Source organism: Palaemon carinicauda, chromosome 24, assembly GCF_036898095.1.
Source record: "Palaemon carinicauda isolate YSFRI2023 chromosome 24, ASM3689809v2, whole genome shotgun sequence".
Classification (NCBI taxonomy): Eukaryota; Metazoa; Arthropoda; class Malacostraca; order Decapoda; family Palaemonidae; genus Palaemon; species Palaemon carinicauda.
The window spans coordinates 2,153,140-2,171,399 of record NC_090748.1 but is presented as its reverse complement, the minus strand read 5'-3'; the positions used below and the strand labels follow the sequence as shown (position 1 = coordinate 2,171,399).

The 18,260-nt window shown below is 41.5% G+C and overlaps 1 protein-coding gene across 1 annotated transcript in view; it reads right to left on the bottom strand.

Moving 5' to 3' along the window:
* Vha44 (V-type proton ATPase subunit Vha44) overlaps window positions 1-17,996 on the bottom strand; it is a 50,909-nt gene extending 32,913 nt beyond the window's left edge. Inside the window, exons 1-3 of the mRNA XM_068347949.1 lie at window positions 17,838-17,996; window positions 6,818-6,974; window positions 3,835-3,988 (exon numbers count right to left, since the gene is read on the bottom strand). Coding sequence (XP_068204050.1) covers window positions 3,835-3,988; window positions 6,818-6,955 — 292 coding nt within the window. The 5' untranslated portion in view covers window positions 6,956-6,974; window positions 17,838-17,996. The remainder of the gene's footprint in view (window positions 1-3,834; window positions 3,989-6,817; window positions 6,975-17,837) is intronic.
* Window positions 17,997-18,260: the final 264 nt, after the last annotated feature.

Genomic DNA, 18,260 nt, shown 5'->3' with positions numbered 1-18,260 from the left:
TAGCTCACGCACGGCAACGGAGTGCTCCGTGTCTCTGTGGGAGTCAGCATGCGTCTGGCAGGGTCGACTGCGCATGGGTGGAGGAGCTCTCACAACAAGAGTGTGGGAGCAGGCAGCCATGCTGGGCGCACAACCGTGGCAGGCTGTAGGCCAACGGGTGCATCGTCAACCTTCTCCGCAGTCGGAGTGTGGGAGCTGGCAACAACAAAAGCGGAGTGCTGGTGCGTGGGAGGGACTGCCGTGGTTTGCGGAGCATGCCGCATTGCGTCAAAACACGGCAGCTTGACAGCACCTTCCCACTGCTGATGCGGTAGCTCACGCATGTCAACGGAGGGTGCAGCATGAACATGCGTCTGGCAGGGTAGACTGCGCATCGGTGGTGGAGCTCTCACAGGTGGAGTGTGGGAGCAGGCAGCCGCAGTATCTGCTAAGCGCACAACCGTGGCAGGTTGTAGGTTAACAGGTGCAGTGTCAACCTTCTCAGCACGATACTCCTGCATGAAGGAAGCAAGCTGAGACTGCATAGTCTGCAGCATGGACCACTAGGGTCTAAAAAAGACGGCAACAAACGGAGCTACTGTCCGTTGTGACTGAGGGTCTAAAACAGCTGGTGCGGCAACAGACGGAGTTACTGCCTGTTGCGGTACCACCTTGCCTCTCTTGGGAGGTGTGCAGTCGTCGGATGACTGCAGCGAGTCCGAACTGACCCAGTGGCTACACCTAGGCCGTTGGACTTGCGCGGAAGGGACCGACTTGCACTTAAAAAGCTGCAAGATTTGGTCCATGGTTTCTGCGAGAAACCTCTTCCGCAGACGAGGAATAAATGGGCTCTCTCGTCTTTGTGTGGGTGGGGTGATCACGTCGGCAACGTGTGTAGATACACCCGAAACCACGGAGGGAAACGTCTGTTCGTCGATCAAGGCCTGTGGAACCCATAAGTCGTTCGACATTACTTCTCCCCTGGGCTTGGGAGCTTGTAAGAGGTATCGGACTAGGTGAACAACTGGCACGAACAGACGAACCCTCGAACGCAACACAGTAACACTTTGCGCATATCACTTTATCACTTTTGATTTTCTGTTTGCACTTATTTCACTGAAATCGAAACTTTAACTGATTTCTACCTGAAACACGCAATCCTATCCTTCATTAAAAGGTAGTAATTGCGAAAACAGTTTTACAATGCAACAGAAAAACATAATTAAAGATAAAGAATTCAGTGGCTGGAAAAGAGACTAAACACTAGATCAAATAAACTACGTTTAAAATCTCTCACCGCATAAAGCCTGGGAACAAGAATAAAACTCTAGAAACGTTTTACCTTCTTCCCCTACAGCGACTAGGGAGAAGAGTAAAAAACGAGAACAACGTTACCCGCTTGAACGAAACGTTTATTCTCCTCTCTCTCCCTCCGTCTCTATCTCTCCCTTCTCTCTTGACTTAGAACCTGAGAGAAGAGCCCAATTATATATCGTTAAAACATATTATTTGCTAAAGGAAAAAACTGAAAGGTTTCCCAAATAAAAAGATCCTTTATTTAGAATTTAAACCATTTAAGCTAAGAAAGAATGAACGAAACGCTAGAATCGGTTTACTCTTACTGCAACGTGAAACCGTGAAATACTCTCTCTCTATCGTAACGATAGAGCGCAAGTTGAACGTTCTGAACGTCAACAACTGCGGAGACTAAACTAAACGTTAGTTCATCTTTGAAAACAGTACGAGACTATCAAAGAAATTCTTTCAAAAACATTAAAATTGAAAAAGTATAAATTCTTAAAAGGTAAATACGATATGACGGGCTCAATGTTAATTAACTTCGGTTCCAAGTAAGGACCGCCTACTATTAGGAAAGGTCGCATATAAACAAACATAAAAATTAATTTTTATAAGTTTATAATAAATGGAAAGTTAATCGAAGAGGCCTATAAAGGCGGAGAGATATAAAATAAATAGATCTATAACTTGTTAACAAAATACCAAAAACCTAAACACACTTCCGTCTAAGGGAAGGGTCGGCCATTTAAAAGTGAAAGAGAGTCCATACTCTCTTCGTCACCAACACTTCCGTCTAAGGGAAGGGTCGGCCATTTAAAAGTGAAAGAGAGTCCATACTCTCTTCGTCACCATAATTAAATCTATCCAAAACGAGTTCAAGTTTTGAAATGAAGATAAAACCCCTGCATAGCGAAAGCTCAAAACTGGAATAGTGTACTTCACCAAATCGTTGTGAAAACAAATCCAGTTAGGGACGGCGTATTTAGTAGGTCTTGCCTGTGGCACGACAGAGGGAAAATTGGTTCTTTGTTGACATCGAGTACTTGAGTACCTACTTGACAGATGGCGCTGTTGATGTACACCCCCACCTGTATAGCGATCGCTGGCGTATTCCGCCCGTAGGTTTTTTCTGTCGGGCAGCAGGGATGCAGCTATATGATCATCGGGTAAGTTTGATATTGAAAAATATATCTTGCGTGCTATAAACTTTCCCCAATGATGTAAGTTGTGTATAAAACTAGGCGTATTTTCATAGATTACACAGCTTTAAAGTTCACTGTGTAACCTACAAATATACACATAGTTTTATATACGTCTTATATCATTATGGAACCTTTTTTGCATAACAGGGAAGTAAGACATTGTACCTAATTGCACCATATACTGTAGCTTGTATGTTAATCAGTACCATAGATACATAAAAAAATCTTGAAAGAACTGGTTAAAAATAACAAGGAAAATGAATATATGAAGCCCTTAACGCTATTAAAAAGAAATTGGTAAAAATATAGACATATTTCAATCAAATAACTGAACTAGTAAATTCTTCTATTTATTATTCATGATCTTTAATAAATTATGTTGAAGCTGTGATCCACTTTCCAATGAAATCAACATTAAGGTCCTCCAATAAAAAAAAGAAAAGGACAACACAGCTCTAAAGCATTGGGTTTCATTATTTATCTTAAAGAGTCCCCAGAAAATTTTTCCTACTTGAATTGCAATTCAGGCTAATTGCAAAAAAATGGATTTGTTGTGAAGCAAATACAACTTCTATAAAGCTGAATTTTCATGCAAACCTTTTACCTAAAGTCAAAGTTCCAGCCTCCCAAAAACTACTGTTCTTCTGGCAGCTATCGGTACAGGTATGATTGGAACCTCAAGATCTATTAGACATTTGTGTGTTGCTGCTGGACTAGATAACTTTCTTTTGAACAAAGAATAGGTATTAAATTCATAAGAAAACAAATGTGGGTTACTATAAAGACTATAACAAACCTTAAACTTTTTTTTTACCGATATTTAGATATCCAGCAATTTTTATTTCCTATCTTCACTTCCTTAAAAGATATATGAAGGACAAAGCACACAAATACCAAGACCTTATTCATGATGATTACAGTATATCTTGAATAATTTATAAGTGAAACAATGAAAATAAAATCCTGTTAAAAGATAGCTTAACCCTTTTAACCCCAGGCTATTTGGAACTTTCCAACCCTTAACCCCCAGGCATTTTTTTTTTCAAGCACATTTTGCAATACATATTTTTTAAATTGCTCTAACAGCCTTATTTTTTGTCATAGAGAGGTCAGGTTGGTCTCATTCTTTTGGAAAATGCCTGAAATTTCTCATAAAGTTATCAAAAATATGCAAAAAAAAAATTTAAATAGCAATTTTTTGCAATGACGTACCAGTACGTCCATGGGGGTAAAGGGGTGAGTTTTATGAAAAGTACCAGTACGTCCATTGGGGGTAAAAGGGTTAAAAGATCTGATCTAGACTAAGGATATTCTTTACAGGAATTATTTATGGGCAATGACATAATAGACATACTTTGATTTGCCAAAAGATTTTCAGGTAGCTTGTCACGCTGGTCTTCAAGCACCTCTGCTAGGTAGTGGGCCATTTTTCTCGTAACAGTCTCCACATAGGTATCAAGCTTTGCCAAGTCATCACTAAGACCAACCAATTGGTCCAAAGTACCAACCTGGAACATAGGTACAGTATTGTAAATGAAAACTTGGGTAATGAGCATAATATAGTGCGACCAACGCAACTACATAGAAAATTTAGCACAACATAACACTGCATTATGGTATTACACTGAAAAAGCTGATATTTGTATTTCCCTGAAAAAACTGTTAATCGTATTACACTGAAAAAGCTGTTATTCATAATACACTGAAAAAGCTGTTGTTCGTATTACACTGAAAAAGCTGTTATTCATATTACACTGAAAAAGCTGTTATTCATATTACAATGAAAAAGCTGTTATTCGTATTACACTGAAAAAGCTGTTATTCATAATACACTGAAAAAGCTGTTGTTCGTATTACACTGAAAAAGCTGTTGTTCGTATTACAATGAAAAAACTGTTATTCGTATTACACTGAAAAAGCTTCTATTCGTATTACACTGAAAAAGCGGTTATTCTTATTACACTGAAAAAAGCTGTTATTCGTCTTGCACTGAAAAAGCTGTTATTATTATAAGGGGGATATTATTTAGCCTAATGATTCGAACTAGACTCTTACACAGTTTGCCCAAATAGATTGAGAGAGAAATAATTAAATCAGTGATAAAAAATTCCATAAAAACTGCAATAAATAGAAATTTAAATTATATTGATAAAACCTAACCCCCACTAACTAGTGTTGGGCTCTTGTTACCTCGCTAAAAAGTTTATAGCTAGTTTCAGCTTTCACGGAATTGATATATCCATAGTAAAGAGGTCAAGGTTTGTATAATTAGGAAAATACAAATTAATTCAATTTCTCTTATTTACAATTGAACTACCAGCCATTTTGCTGGCAATTAACATTGTTAAAACAAATGAAGATTGAGTTAATCTTAAACTTGTCATTTGAGAAGTGTGAAGAATTGAGAGATTGCTTGTTTCAAGCAAACCCTCTCAGTTAAAAAATAGCTTTCCCTTTGGTATCGCGATACAGGCTTGCTAGAGGTTGAATCGCGTTGCGAGGAGGTGAGAGATCACTTTCATTAGGCAAACTCTCAGGTGAAAGGCTAGCTTTCACCTTTGATGCCCTAGGCCACTGAGACAGCCACCTGGTTCCCCCAGCAACTCCAAAGAGGTAGATCGCTCTCACATCAAAACATGAGAAAGCTTCTGAGAAGCCTGGATAGCTAGACTACAGGCTAGGACAGCAGTTCGCGCTAGCAACTGCTTCTGCTGAAAACGCCAAAGGGTTCAGTAGACTCAGAGGGATAAAAAGGAAAGCATATCTCTCAAATGAAAGACTAACTTCCACTTCGAGTGCCCGAAGGGGCCAAGAGGTAGCTTGAAAGGCGAACCTCCTTGATTGCTGACAAATCAGGTGATCAGTTGCAATGCAACTGCTTCCAATAAGCGACGCAAGTTGCTCACACGTGTCCGCCACTAGATCGGCAAGCACAGACGGAACAGACGTCCTCTTAGATGATTTCTCATACTAAGACTTCTGGGAAGTCTAACTCCTAGGTGGTAAAGGTAAGCTCCTGGCTACAGTTGCTCATCTTTAACCAACCTAAGGAGTTAATGGAGTAGCCTTAACCACCAGCTCCATCCAAAAGACACCAAGGGCCTACCCTCCTGGACCTAAGGAAGGCCGAGACTTTCTTAAGTCAAATACTGTAGAGTACATTGTTGGCGGTGTACATGGCAACACAAAAACTTCAAGTGACTATTAGGATGTGGTGATCACTAGGAGATCAACAAACTTTACCAAAGCTTGAAAAACTGATGTTGGTCCAAGAGTTCTCTGCTCCTGCTGCATACAAATTAGGACCAATTCAGGTGCGTATGCATAGAAGTTTCAGTAACAGGTATATTCGATAAGGCATCATCTTAGGCATTGCCTTGATTGTACATGAAGCCTTAGCCTTCTTCTTCTTCCTCCTCAAAGCATAAGCCTACCACTGAACAGGTGGTCATGATATGCACTTGGCACAAGGGATGACTGTGAATAGTCATGCCCACTACAAGAACTGCAGTGTGTGTGGGTCTACATCATGGCTTACCATGAACCCATATCAAGCGATCAACATTCGATAAAGATTAAGAAAACAAATAAAAAACCAAGGATAGGTCACAACAATATGTCTGTACGTGTTGCTAACGAAGAAAAAAATAGTCTTTGACAGGTGGGTAAGCATGGCTAATTGCCCGCACTCATCACCTGTCATTAACTACCAAATAAACAATTTTAATGGCTGTTTCATCCCTGCTGAAGACATTCTGTATTTCAAAGGATGTAGGGTTTGTATTAGCATGGTGTAGTCATAATACAGTGTTCATTAATAAACAAAAAATATTTTTAACATGTGTGGAAGTGACGATGGATTGTGAACTACAGCTACAAGAAATATAAGGGCAAATATTCGAGCATGGAGAAGTCTTGAAGTTCCAACAATAGGGATATCTAATATCAAAGAAAACTATTCCAAACTGATATTTACAATACATACAGTATGTAAAACAATTATTCATTTTCAAGTTGGGATAGCTTTCTCACTTACTGCTTACAACTACAGTAAAGATATTACCTTGACTTCATGTGAAATGAGGTTCTTTCCTGCAAAGAATCTTAGGACCTTAAAGGTGCTGCTATCCCAGCCAGCAGACAACATTATTGCAATTCAGAAAATGATTGTTTAGAATTGGTGATATGTAAACTGGGCTACGTAAACTATAAGTTTGTAATGAAAACCTATTTTGCTTAAATCCTGCTAACAACAATTTCTCTATTCTAAAATCTATTCAATTAAGTTTAGATTTTATAGCTAGCTAAATCTAAACATCTCATTTTATTTATGTTACCTTAAGGTCAGGGAGATGAAACTTGTGGTTGACACACAGCTGGTGTTGCACAGCTGTATTGTTGTTCATTTTCTCCCATGTTTGCTGACATGTTTTATCTCCTGGGGCAGATATAAGCCAGTACTCCGTGGAAGTCATCGTTGATTATGAACCACAGCTAGAACAAAAAAGACAATATTTCAGCATCTAGAGTTATGGAAGTTCACAAAAATTTTTTACAGTGTACTTTACTATAAAGTAGAGTAAGTACCTAGGGCAAAATCTAACAAAGGAAATATAGTAAGAAAATAAATGAATATGGTATTTTTATTATAAAATTAATTTTTAGATATACTTACCTGGTAGTTACATATATATATAGCTTAAATCCCGCGATTAGTCGCGCACACGGCAGAAATTCAAATTTTGCGGCAATCGCCGCCATGACAGTAGGTGGTCATACATGAGTGCCATCTCTCATAGGTTACCAGAACCATTTCCAACATTCCTCAGAAATTCCATGCCCCTGTTTTCAGAAGGGAGGAGGGAGGGCCCTTTTATATATGTAACTACCAGGTAAGTATATTTAAAAATTAATTTTATAATAAAAATACCACTTTTAAATATGTAACTTCCCTGGTAATTACATATATATAGCAGATTGACGCCATTGGTTGTGGGTAGAAAACCTCATCCCATCGGGAATTCATATAATTATTAATAGCTACAATTAGTAGTACCAACAAACTGGTTCTTACCTGATAAGGAAGCTGGCTTCAAAGTTATCCTGCCTCATTTCACCTGCATTCCTTAAGAGACTCGGCGATCCACTCAGGGGGTTGTAAAAGTCTCTGTGGGGCTGCCACAAGGTCCTTGCCTTAGCGTGGCTAGATCTCCACCCTTGCAAACCTGGCATAGCCATGGATACTGATTCTGACCACCTACTCCAAAATTTTAAAACACACACCATAAATTGACTTGCATCCCAGACTGTGTAAGGCTGCAACAACCTTCACAGACAACCTGTGAACACAAGTACAAGAAAAAAGGAAAAGGTATATATAAAAAAGGTTATAGGGAAGAGACAGTAGACCCTTCTCCAACTACGACGCAGGAGGTAACGTACGGACCCAGGGAACAGCAATCCTCATACTGGGTCTGGACATCTTTGAGATAACAGTCCGCGAAGATTGATTTACTTCACCAGAAAGTAGCCTCCAGAATTGACTTCATTAACTTATTGTGCTTGTAAGCCATAGAAGTTGCAACAGCTCTAACCTCATGTGGTTTCACCTTAAGGATTGGAAAACTCCTTTCCTCACAATTTTGGTGAGCTTCCCTTATCAAATCCTTGATGAAAAAAGCTAAAGCATTCTTTGATAACGGTAAAGAGGGTTTTTTAACTGAGCACCAGAGGTTGTCAGTTTGTCCTCTCAGGTTTTTGGACGTGTGTAGATAAAATTTCAGAGCTCTCACTGGACAAAGGCCTCTCTCCTTCTCCCGTCCAACCAAGTGAGATAGCCCTGGGATGGTAAAAGATCTAGGCCAAGGTAGAGAAGGATTCTCGTTTTTTGCAAGAAAGCCCAGCTGAAGGGAGCAAACAGCATTGTCTCCATTAAAGCACACCTTCTTTCTGATAGCTTGTAACTCACCTACCCTTTTTGCTGTAGCCAAAGCAACTAGGAAAAGTGTCTTCTTGGTAAGATGCTTCCAAGACGCCTTGTCGAAGGGTTCAAACCTACTTGAGGTTAAAAAGGCTAGGACTACATCCAGGTTCCAAGAGGGGGTTGGATTGTCCTTCCTCTTAGTCGTCTCAAAAGATATAATGAGATCTGAAAGATCCTTGTTACCTGACACGTCAATGCGTCGGTGACGAAAGACAGAGGCTAGCAGGCCACGGTAACCCTTGATGGTAGGCACAGCCAGCTTCTCCTTTGTGCGCAGATACAACAGAAAATCTGCTATATTGGCTATAGAGGTACTGGTAGAGGAAAGCTTGTTATTCTGCACCATACTCTAAATATATCCCACTTGGATTGGTAAACCCTGATAGTGGACGTCCTTCTAGCTCTGGCAATAGCTCGTGCAGCCTCCCTTGAAAAGCCCTACGTTCTTGCCAGCTTTTCGATAGTCGAAAGGCAGTCAAATTGAGAGTGAGGAGATTCTGGTGGTACCTCTCTAAGTGAGGCTGTTTGAGTAGATCGATCCGATTTGGTTAATGTTCTGGGGGTATCTACCAGCCACTCCATCATCTCCGCAACCCAAGGTCTCATGGGCCAAAATGGAGCTATCAGGGTCATGCGGACGTTGGGCGATTCCCTGAATTTTTTCAAGACTCTGTCCAGGATCTTGAATGGAGGAAAAGCGTACACATTTAGACCCTCCCAGTTCAGAAGAAAAGCGTCCACTGCGGCTGCTTCCTGGTCTGGGACTGGAGAGCAAAATACCGGCAACCTTTTTGTCATTTGTGTGGCGAAGAGGTCTATCGAGGGTTGACTCCACAACATCCAAAGGCTGGTGCACACCTCGTGATGCAGGGTCCACTCTGTAGTTAGAACTTGCCTTCTTCTGCTGAACAGATCCGCCCTGACGTTTTTCTCCCCTTCTATGAAGCGAGTAATCAGGGTTATATCCCTCGCTTTCGCCCAGAGAAGTAGATCTCTTGGAGCCTCGTAAAGTGAGACTGAATGAGTGCCTCCCTACTTTTTGACGTAAGCCAACGCAGTGGTGTTGTCTGCGTTGATCTGAACCAACCTTCCTCGGACTTCCTTCTGAAAGTGACTGAGGGCTAGGTGAATGGCCACTAGCTCTTTGATATTTATGGCCATTTCCTCTGAGACTCTACCCACAGACCCGATATCTCGGCCTTCCAGAGTGTTGCACCCCACCCCATGTCTGACGCGATGGAGTACAACACTAGGTCGGGGTTCTTCTGATACAGTTCAAGGCCTTCCTGGAGTTTGTTGGCATCGTCTCACCAATCCAAGTGATTCCTGATCCCCAGAGGGATCCGCATCCACTTTTCCAGACTTTGACCTCTCGTCCAAAACTTTGCCAGATGAAATTGAAGAGGCCGTAGATGAAGTCTTCCCAGGTTCACGAACTGTTTGATCGATGAGAGGGTGCCCAGGAGACTCATCCAATCTCTCACCGAGCAGGACTGTAAGTCTAGGAAATGTTGCACCTTTACTAGGCAAACTAGAATGCGTTTCGGGGCTGAAAAAGGCCGAAAAACCACTGAGTGAATTCTCATCCACAGATAAAGGATATTCTGTGAGGGTGTTAGTTGAGATTTGTCCAGGTTTACCATCAGATCTAACTGTTGCGTTAAGGACATTGTCATTTGAAGAGCCTCCAGACACTTTACTTGTGATTCTGCTCTGAGTAGCCAGTCGTGCAGGTACAAAGAAATCCTTACTCCCTTTAGGTGAAGCCAGCGAGCCACGTTGGACATCACTCGTGTAAAAACGTAGGGAGCCGTGCTCAGTCCAAAACAGAGTCCTTTGAACTGATAAGTGGTCTTGAGGAACACGAACCTTAGAAATTTTCTGTGGTCCGGGTGTATCGGGATATGGAAATACGCGTCCTGCAGATCCAATGACACCATCCAGTCTCCCTGTCTGGTGCCTGCAAGGACTGACGCTGAAGTTTCCATGGCAAATTTTACTTTGCTGACGAACTTGTTCAATGGACTGACGTCCAGAACAGGTCTCCATCCCCCCGAGCTTTTCGGAACTAATAAAAGTCTGTTGTAAAACCCCTCCGGGGAGGTGTCCTCTACCACTTCTATGGCTGATTTCGACAGCATAAGGTTCACCTGCTCTTGAAGAGCTGCTGCCTTGTTCCCTGAGTGGGTTGTTGTCAACTCAAGGGTTTCAACGACATAGGAGGCATTCTCAGGAAGGGGATCTTGTATCCCTCCTTGAGGACATTGATTGTCTAGATGTCCGGCCCCCTTTGGCTCCACTCTTGCCAAAAGTGGGAAAGCCTGGCTCCCACTAGTGTCTGGAGATTGCATGTCTCACTTTCTTGATTTGGTTTGCTGTCTTGGGAATCTGCGAGCTTGACCTCCAGCCACAATTCTCTGAGGTCCCCTTGAAGGGGCTCTCCCATTAAAGGGCTGGCGAGTGGGAGGAGCCTCCTTCTGTTTCCTTGCTAAAAAGCTAGCTGGGAGGACTTTCTTAGCAGTCTTAGAGATAAGATCTTGCGTAGCCTGTTGTGCCAGAGCTGCTGACAAATCTTTCACTAAGTCCGGAGGGAAACAATGATTACCCAACGGAGCAAATAAAAGTTCAGATCTCTGAACAAGGGACAAACCTGAAGATAAGAAGGAACAAAGCATAGCCCTCTTTTTAAGAACTCCTGCCGTGAAAGGGGCGCAAAGTTCGATGGAGCCATCCCTCATGGCCTTATCCAGACAGGCAATCAGATGCATCTGAGCCTCGTTCTTAGGGTCTGTGGCCTCTGCGGGAGCTCCGAGAGTCCAGTCCATAAGGCTGAAGACTTCTATTGTCCTAAAAATTCCCTTCAGCAAATGGTCCATTTAAGAATTGGACCACATAATCTTCGACTTGCTCATGGCTGACCTGCGTGAGGAGTTAACAAGTCTGGAGAAGTCTCCCTGGGAGGAGGCAAGAACTCCCAAACCGAGAACTTCCCCAGTCGAATACTACACACTAGATCTGGAGGCCAGTCTAGTTGGAGGAAAGGAAAAGGAGGCCTTCCCTAGATCCTTCCTCTTGGACGTCCATTGGTTGAGAGTTGAGAAAGCTCTTTTAACCGATCTAGCAAGAACTATCTTGAAGGAGGATGTTTTTCAGGGTCTGCCCTTCAAAAACTGAGAGGGCGGGATCTGAGGCATAGGCTGAGTAAAGTCCTCTGGATACAGAGATGTTAAAACTGTCAGTAGCTTTTTAAGGTCAGCTACCTGCAGCGAATCCTGAGATTCGTCCTCTAAAACTTCGGCTAAAGGAACATCGATCTCCTGAGTCGAATGGGTAGGAGACAAAATCGCATCATCCTGTCGGTTATCGTCTTCCATAAAGAACTCATCCTGTCCTGATGGAACATCGTGAAGGATACCATCCAGTTGTGAAGAAGCATCACGTTTACGTTCTGCAAGTCCCGAGGGAGTGACAGGTTCCAGTGCTTCCAGCATAAGTCCATCATGCTATAAGGAAGCATCAACATTGTGACCCCCATGCTGCGAGGGTAAGTCCTGCTCGCGTGCATCCTGCGTGCGTTCAGCATGCTGTATGTCAACAGCGTGACGCGAGGGAGCATTAGCTGCGCGTCCAGAGAGTTGCGAAGGAGAGACAACAACTTGTCTATCCTGCTACGAGGACAAGTCCTGACTGCATGCGTCCAGATTGCTGCATGCGTCCAGACTGCTGCATGGGTCCATGTTGCCGTGAGGTTTCAGCGTGTTGCATGCGTCCCGCATGCTGTAAGCTTATAGCGTGACGCGAGGAAGCGTTAGTATCGCGTCCAGCAAGTCGCGAAGGAGAGACAACTGTTTGTCTATCCTGCTGTGGGGACAAAATCTGACTGCATGCATCCAGCATACGTTCAGACTGCTGCATGCATCCAGGTTGCCGTGACCTTCCAGCGTGCTGCATGCGTCCCGCATGTTGTATGTTTACAGTGTGACGCGAGGAAGAGTTAGTCGCGCGTCCAGCAAGTCGCGAAGGAGAGACAACTGCTTGTCTATCATGCTGTGTGGACAAATCCTGACTGCATGCGTCCAGCATACGTCCAGACTGCTGTTTGCGTCCAGAACGCCGCGAGGGAGAGACCAGAACCTTGTCGCTTCCCGCAACACATCCCGAGCGCTGCGAGGGAGCGTTGCTGAGCGTAGGAGAAATACGCTGTCTGATAATGCCTTGGTTAACGGCAGTTCCTTTCCTTGGTCTGTTGATGTCTTTAGGTTCTTTTAGACGAGACTTCTCTGTTCGAGAATCGTATGCATCAAACAGGGACGAAATCGACCTCTTTAGTTCAGACAGATCAGACACATGATGCGCGCCGTGCGCGCGAACTGAACCGTGTACTGATCGCTACGAGGGATCGTCAACCGTAGTCGGGTGACCACCAGGGGAAAGTCCTTGCGACATTTCCGGCGCGCCTTGTGCACGAGCTGAACCGTGTACTGATCGTTGCGAGGGATCGTCAACAATAGTCGGGTGGCCACCAGGGGAAAGTCCTTGCGACATTTCCCAATCTGGGGGAGGGGAAGAAGCGTGTACAGAAGTAAACTGAGCACCTTCTTCCTTCGACGAACTATGTGTCTTACGCGAATGTTTTGGCACTGACACGTCGTCTTCTTCCAAAAGGAAAACCTCCGACGAACACCAGTTACTGCAGGATGGTTTAGTAGGAGACATACGTCTCTTGAGAGGTCTTGAACACAGTGGTTGGCGCCAACAACGTTGCGGTTTTGTGTCATCCGACGAGGACCCACACTTTCTTACCTCGCCTTTCCAGCGGCGAGGGGGAGCGACCTGGGGATCGTCAACAGAATCGCTCGAGGGGACGTCCGTTCGCTGATCAAGGTCTGACATATCTTTTGGCCTTTCAACATTCCTTCTCCCAGGGGTTGAGGAGCATGGAAGAGGTCCCGGGCTGGGATTATGACGGACACGAACGGACGCACCCTCCACTTCACTGTCAATATTCATAAGCTTGCTTTGCAAGCCACGCACTGCACCCCACATAACTTCTTTTTCAGAAGTCAGGGAACGAACCTGTGCGCCTAAGGCTGAAATAGCAGCCATCACATCCTTTAAAGAAGGTTCACTTACCTCCGACACCATAGCGGGGTCTGGGACTACTGCCTTAGAAACAGGAATAGGAATATTAGAATGATGTATAGTAGAAGGAATATTACTATCAGAAGATCTATTTGAAAGAACACTGGTCGATCTAGCCCTTCTAAGTCTATCCTTCTCTAGTCGCTTAACATAGCGATCAAACACATTCCACTCTGAATCAGACAAAGACCGACATTCAACACATCTGTTACTATAAGTACAAACCTGACCTCTGCAACCACTACATATTGAGTGAGGATCAACAGAGGCCTTAGGCATACGAGTCTTGCATCCTCTAATACGCTTTCTTATAGAGTCTGCCATTTTGTAATCAGAAAACAAGTCCAGGTCAAAATCCAAGAGAGTCTATCTAAATCTATAGTGAAAAGTCAAAAGAATATCCAAAAACAAGCAGCAAAAGCCATTAACAATAATCAGACAAAAGGTACTTCACCAAATTGTAGAATAAAGTAATATCAGCGAAACGAATTTCCTAGGTGTTGACTCGACCAACGGCAGGGAATTTCTGAAGAATGTTGGGAATGGTTCTGGTAACCTATGAGAGATGGCGCTCATGTGTGACCACCTACTGTCATGGCGGCGATTGCCGTAAAATTTGAATTTCTACCGTGCGCGAAACGCGGGATTTAAGCTATATATATGTAACTACCAAGGAAGTTAGATCTCTAAAACTATTCAATTATGCCATTTCTGAAGTCATAACTAATATTGTACTATACTATAATAAAACCGAAGAGGCTAAGGTCATGGTGTCCTAACACACTTAACCAAAAGGTTATCATGCATAACATTGGGCCATTTGCTTAGGGTCAAACAATTAAAGTAAATCAAAGTTAGTATATGATTCACTAAGTTCTAGTGAACTGGAGTTCACTATAAGAAATGGGTAGCTTGGTATTTTTCACTGTACAGTATGTCTAATAGGAGCTGGGGCATAATGACTTGCAAATTGATCAATCAAAATGTGAACACTATTTCATTGTCTAAGTCCATTGTTTTACTCTTGAAAGCCAGATGATGAGTTACTGTGTACAGTACATGTTGTTTGCATATGCTTTTGCCAACTGTAGGTTTTGTATGACATTATAATCTGTTGGTTTTTTAACCAATTAAGAGCTTCCAAATATTTCTGCACAAGTTCTCGGAGGTTGTTTTAAAAGTAATTTTTTCCACCTCCGCTTCAGTTCCTTCACGACATCAATCTGAAGAGGATGTCTCCCATAGAGAAGTTCGATATATTTCTTAGAGTAAATTCATCCTATTTCAATAATTGATTATTGAAAACGAAGTCCATTCAGTATATGGCTATTTTTGCTCATCTAAAAGTAAAACATATACACAAAATAATGACACATAATTGTTGTGCACCACTCATCCCTGTACTGCATGCCAAAACAGAAGAGCAGTGTGGTAATGTTTAAATGCGAGCAAAGTAAGCCACAGCAGAGCAAATACCATTTGAAGGACGTGTTATGAATTATAGGTATATAATTATGATAACTTAATTTCCCGCCACTTACATAAACCATATATTTTTCCAACTGGTTATGTGTTTATTATACATTTCTGACCATAATTACTGCTGCAAATCCATTATTTTTGGTGTTTCCCCACCCAAAAACCTGGTTTCCCACTGGGGTCAGCCATGATTGTTTATATAAAGGGTGGTATAAAAACTCATAAACAAGTGGTCTGCCCAATATTCATGGTCAGAATTGGATAAAATGTAGGTCTATTCGACAAAAAAGTAAATAGTCACATATTTACCTAAATTACATTAGAAACACCACCTGTTACCAGTACTTATAAACTGAGCTCCTATCCTCCAGAACAGGGGCGTAAGTAAAAATGAAACGTCAAATTTAGTACGGAAATATTAGAAATTGAAACTTATATTACGGATATGTCATCATTAGATCATCACAACGATTTTGATGACACTGACCCAGTTTAACTTCGGTATACAACAATTAGTTGCGCAAGAGAGAAATTTAATGACCCTTTGTCATTCACACTACCAAGAAATGTAATTTAACCATTACTTACATGGCTATCATTTGGGTAAAGTTGTACTGTATTACAGATTCTCATTTCAAACAGAAAATATATGCTTTCCTGTAGGAAATGAAGTGATTTAACAGAATTTGACCTTCAATTCAACCGCAAACAAACAGAACAACCAGTTCGACTAACTTCAAGTAGCCAAACTGGTTGCTGTTGTTGCGGATGAAATGAAGGTGAAAACCGGTTAAATCACTTTATTTTTTACATGAAAACATATATTTTCTGTTAAAATGTTTAAAAATAATGGCTCTTGTTCAAATTCCGTCCTCACTTCACTCATCAAGAACATATGTAATGCGCGCGATAACATTAGCAATGATACGCTAACATTGCTAACGTTAGCATGTGTATTTTAAAGCATTTTTCCATATACCCTTTACACAATACAATATATAAAAGGGTACAGAACCTAACAAACCCACCTAACCTAATCTAGTAGTTACCAGGTCACAACCCCTAGCCAGGGGCAAGCCTCTGGACCCCCTTCCCAGGTCACAAACTGGTACTGGCAATCGGTAATGTTGAGCAGCGCACGCTAAAAACATTTAAATTAAAGAAATTAATGACTTACTTTTATGACCCGGACAACGAAACTTGTGGGTCACCGGGGTGTTGAGACTGTGGCGTCTTAACTTCTATGAACGGCACTTGGGACACTGTAAACGTTGGGGTATTACATTATGTGATTCAAGGAAATTATCAACATTGGTTGACATATCAAAAAATTCCCCATGAAATTTAGCAAATTCTTTTAAGCATGGAATACTGCAGCCTTTACAAGTTTCTATAACTTCCACCACAAAATACGAAAAAAAAAACCTCACTTGAAATAACAAAGACCTGACTAGGACAAAGGTTTCCATGGAAAAGGATTTGTTGGAATGGGTATGAAGAGACCACTTAAGATGAGGGAAGGGGGTAGGGAAATATTAACCTCCACCCCCTGTGTAAACTTTCCATACGTATGGGTTCGTGATTGGTTAATGGAAAAACAACGGAGTCTAGAGAGTAAACATGAATGAACTAGAATGGGAAACTTGTCCAGAGCAAGTATTTGTGTGAAATCCGGGCGTGACAAGGTAATAACAAAATGCATAAAAGTAATATAGCAAGATAAAATGGAGTGTATGATAAATAATATTTAATGGGAATATAAAATGAGGTATTTTAATAAGGTATCGGATAATAAAACGAGTAATACTGGGGTCAAACATAATATGTACACGAGGATATCACATAAAAGGAATGGTATAGTTGTACTGGATCAAGTCATATACTGTACTTGAATAAAGTTGGTGACGTCGAATAGTTACATTTGGCGGGTAGAGAAGAAGAAATCCTATTGGTGAAGAAGGAGTCTATGCGCAGGGGGTAGGAGTTTATGCACAGAAGGTCAAAACCTGCTATGTACAAACAAACGAACAAGAGCGACTACAACCAACCAGTAGAATGACAAAAAATTATTGAAAAACACTGCTAATGTTAGCATATTACGCTAACATTGCTAATGTTAAATTGCGCAGCTCAACATTACCGTATTTTTTCATCGGTTTATTATACATCCAAGAAGGTAATGTATAGAGAAGAAAAGGCTTGTTTTACCACTATATGCCATTTCCCCTGTATGTTTTCCCCACCCAAACCTAGAGTTCCCACTTGGGATCCCCCATTATCATTGGATATAGATATATATATATTTCTGAAACTATTCATCTGCGACCGGAACGAGTGTCATTTTCGAAGAGCGGACTTTCTAAAGGAAAAAAGTATTTTTTCCCCTATGTTACAATGCCCTGTAATACAGTACAATAATACCATCATTTGTTTTCGAGTATTAATTATGAGGTTTAATAAGATGTTTTTCAAGATTTATTAAAGTACAGTATGTCTTTTCCAATCTCCCAACGAAAAATGCTCTTATGCAGTTAACCGTGATTTATTCTAATTAACTCTACGCTATAATCTTCCTATACTAATCCCGATTCAGATACCATACCCTAAGCAAGCGACGGTGTATTAGGGGTAAGTTACCCAGATTCTTCTGTCCTATTCCAATGAGCCGAGATTACAATTTCACTCCAGCAATGCAGTATGCACAACCTTTAAATTTAATATAAGGCTAGAAAAAAACATTATAAGTAACTTACTTCAAGTGGAAAATAAGCCACAAACTATATACAAGTAAATTTAACCAGTTTTGTTGCCTCGTCCTGTCAGTTCGAGTTCGATCACATCACATGATCCACCAGAGACACCTAGTGGCAGCCAAAGGAATCTGGTTATTGACAGATTAACTAGACTTCTCAAGATTTGTGAGTTTTTACCAGGATATAATAATATTTTTTGGCAATAATTTCTCTCGTTTTAAACATTTATTTGATCATTTAAAGCATTTAAAATATATTCAATAAGTAAAATTTTGTTTTAAAGATTTTTGTTAAATTGTAGTACCGTTCCGAATTATGACAATCAGCTGCTCACAAGATGTAAACAAACTGACGACTGACCCCGCTGACTATACACAATCAAGAATAATGCTCCCAGTGGTGTCGTTTATTTCACTTCCAAAG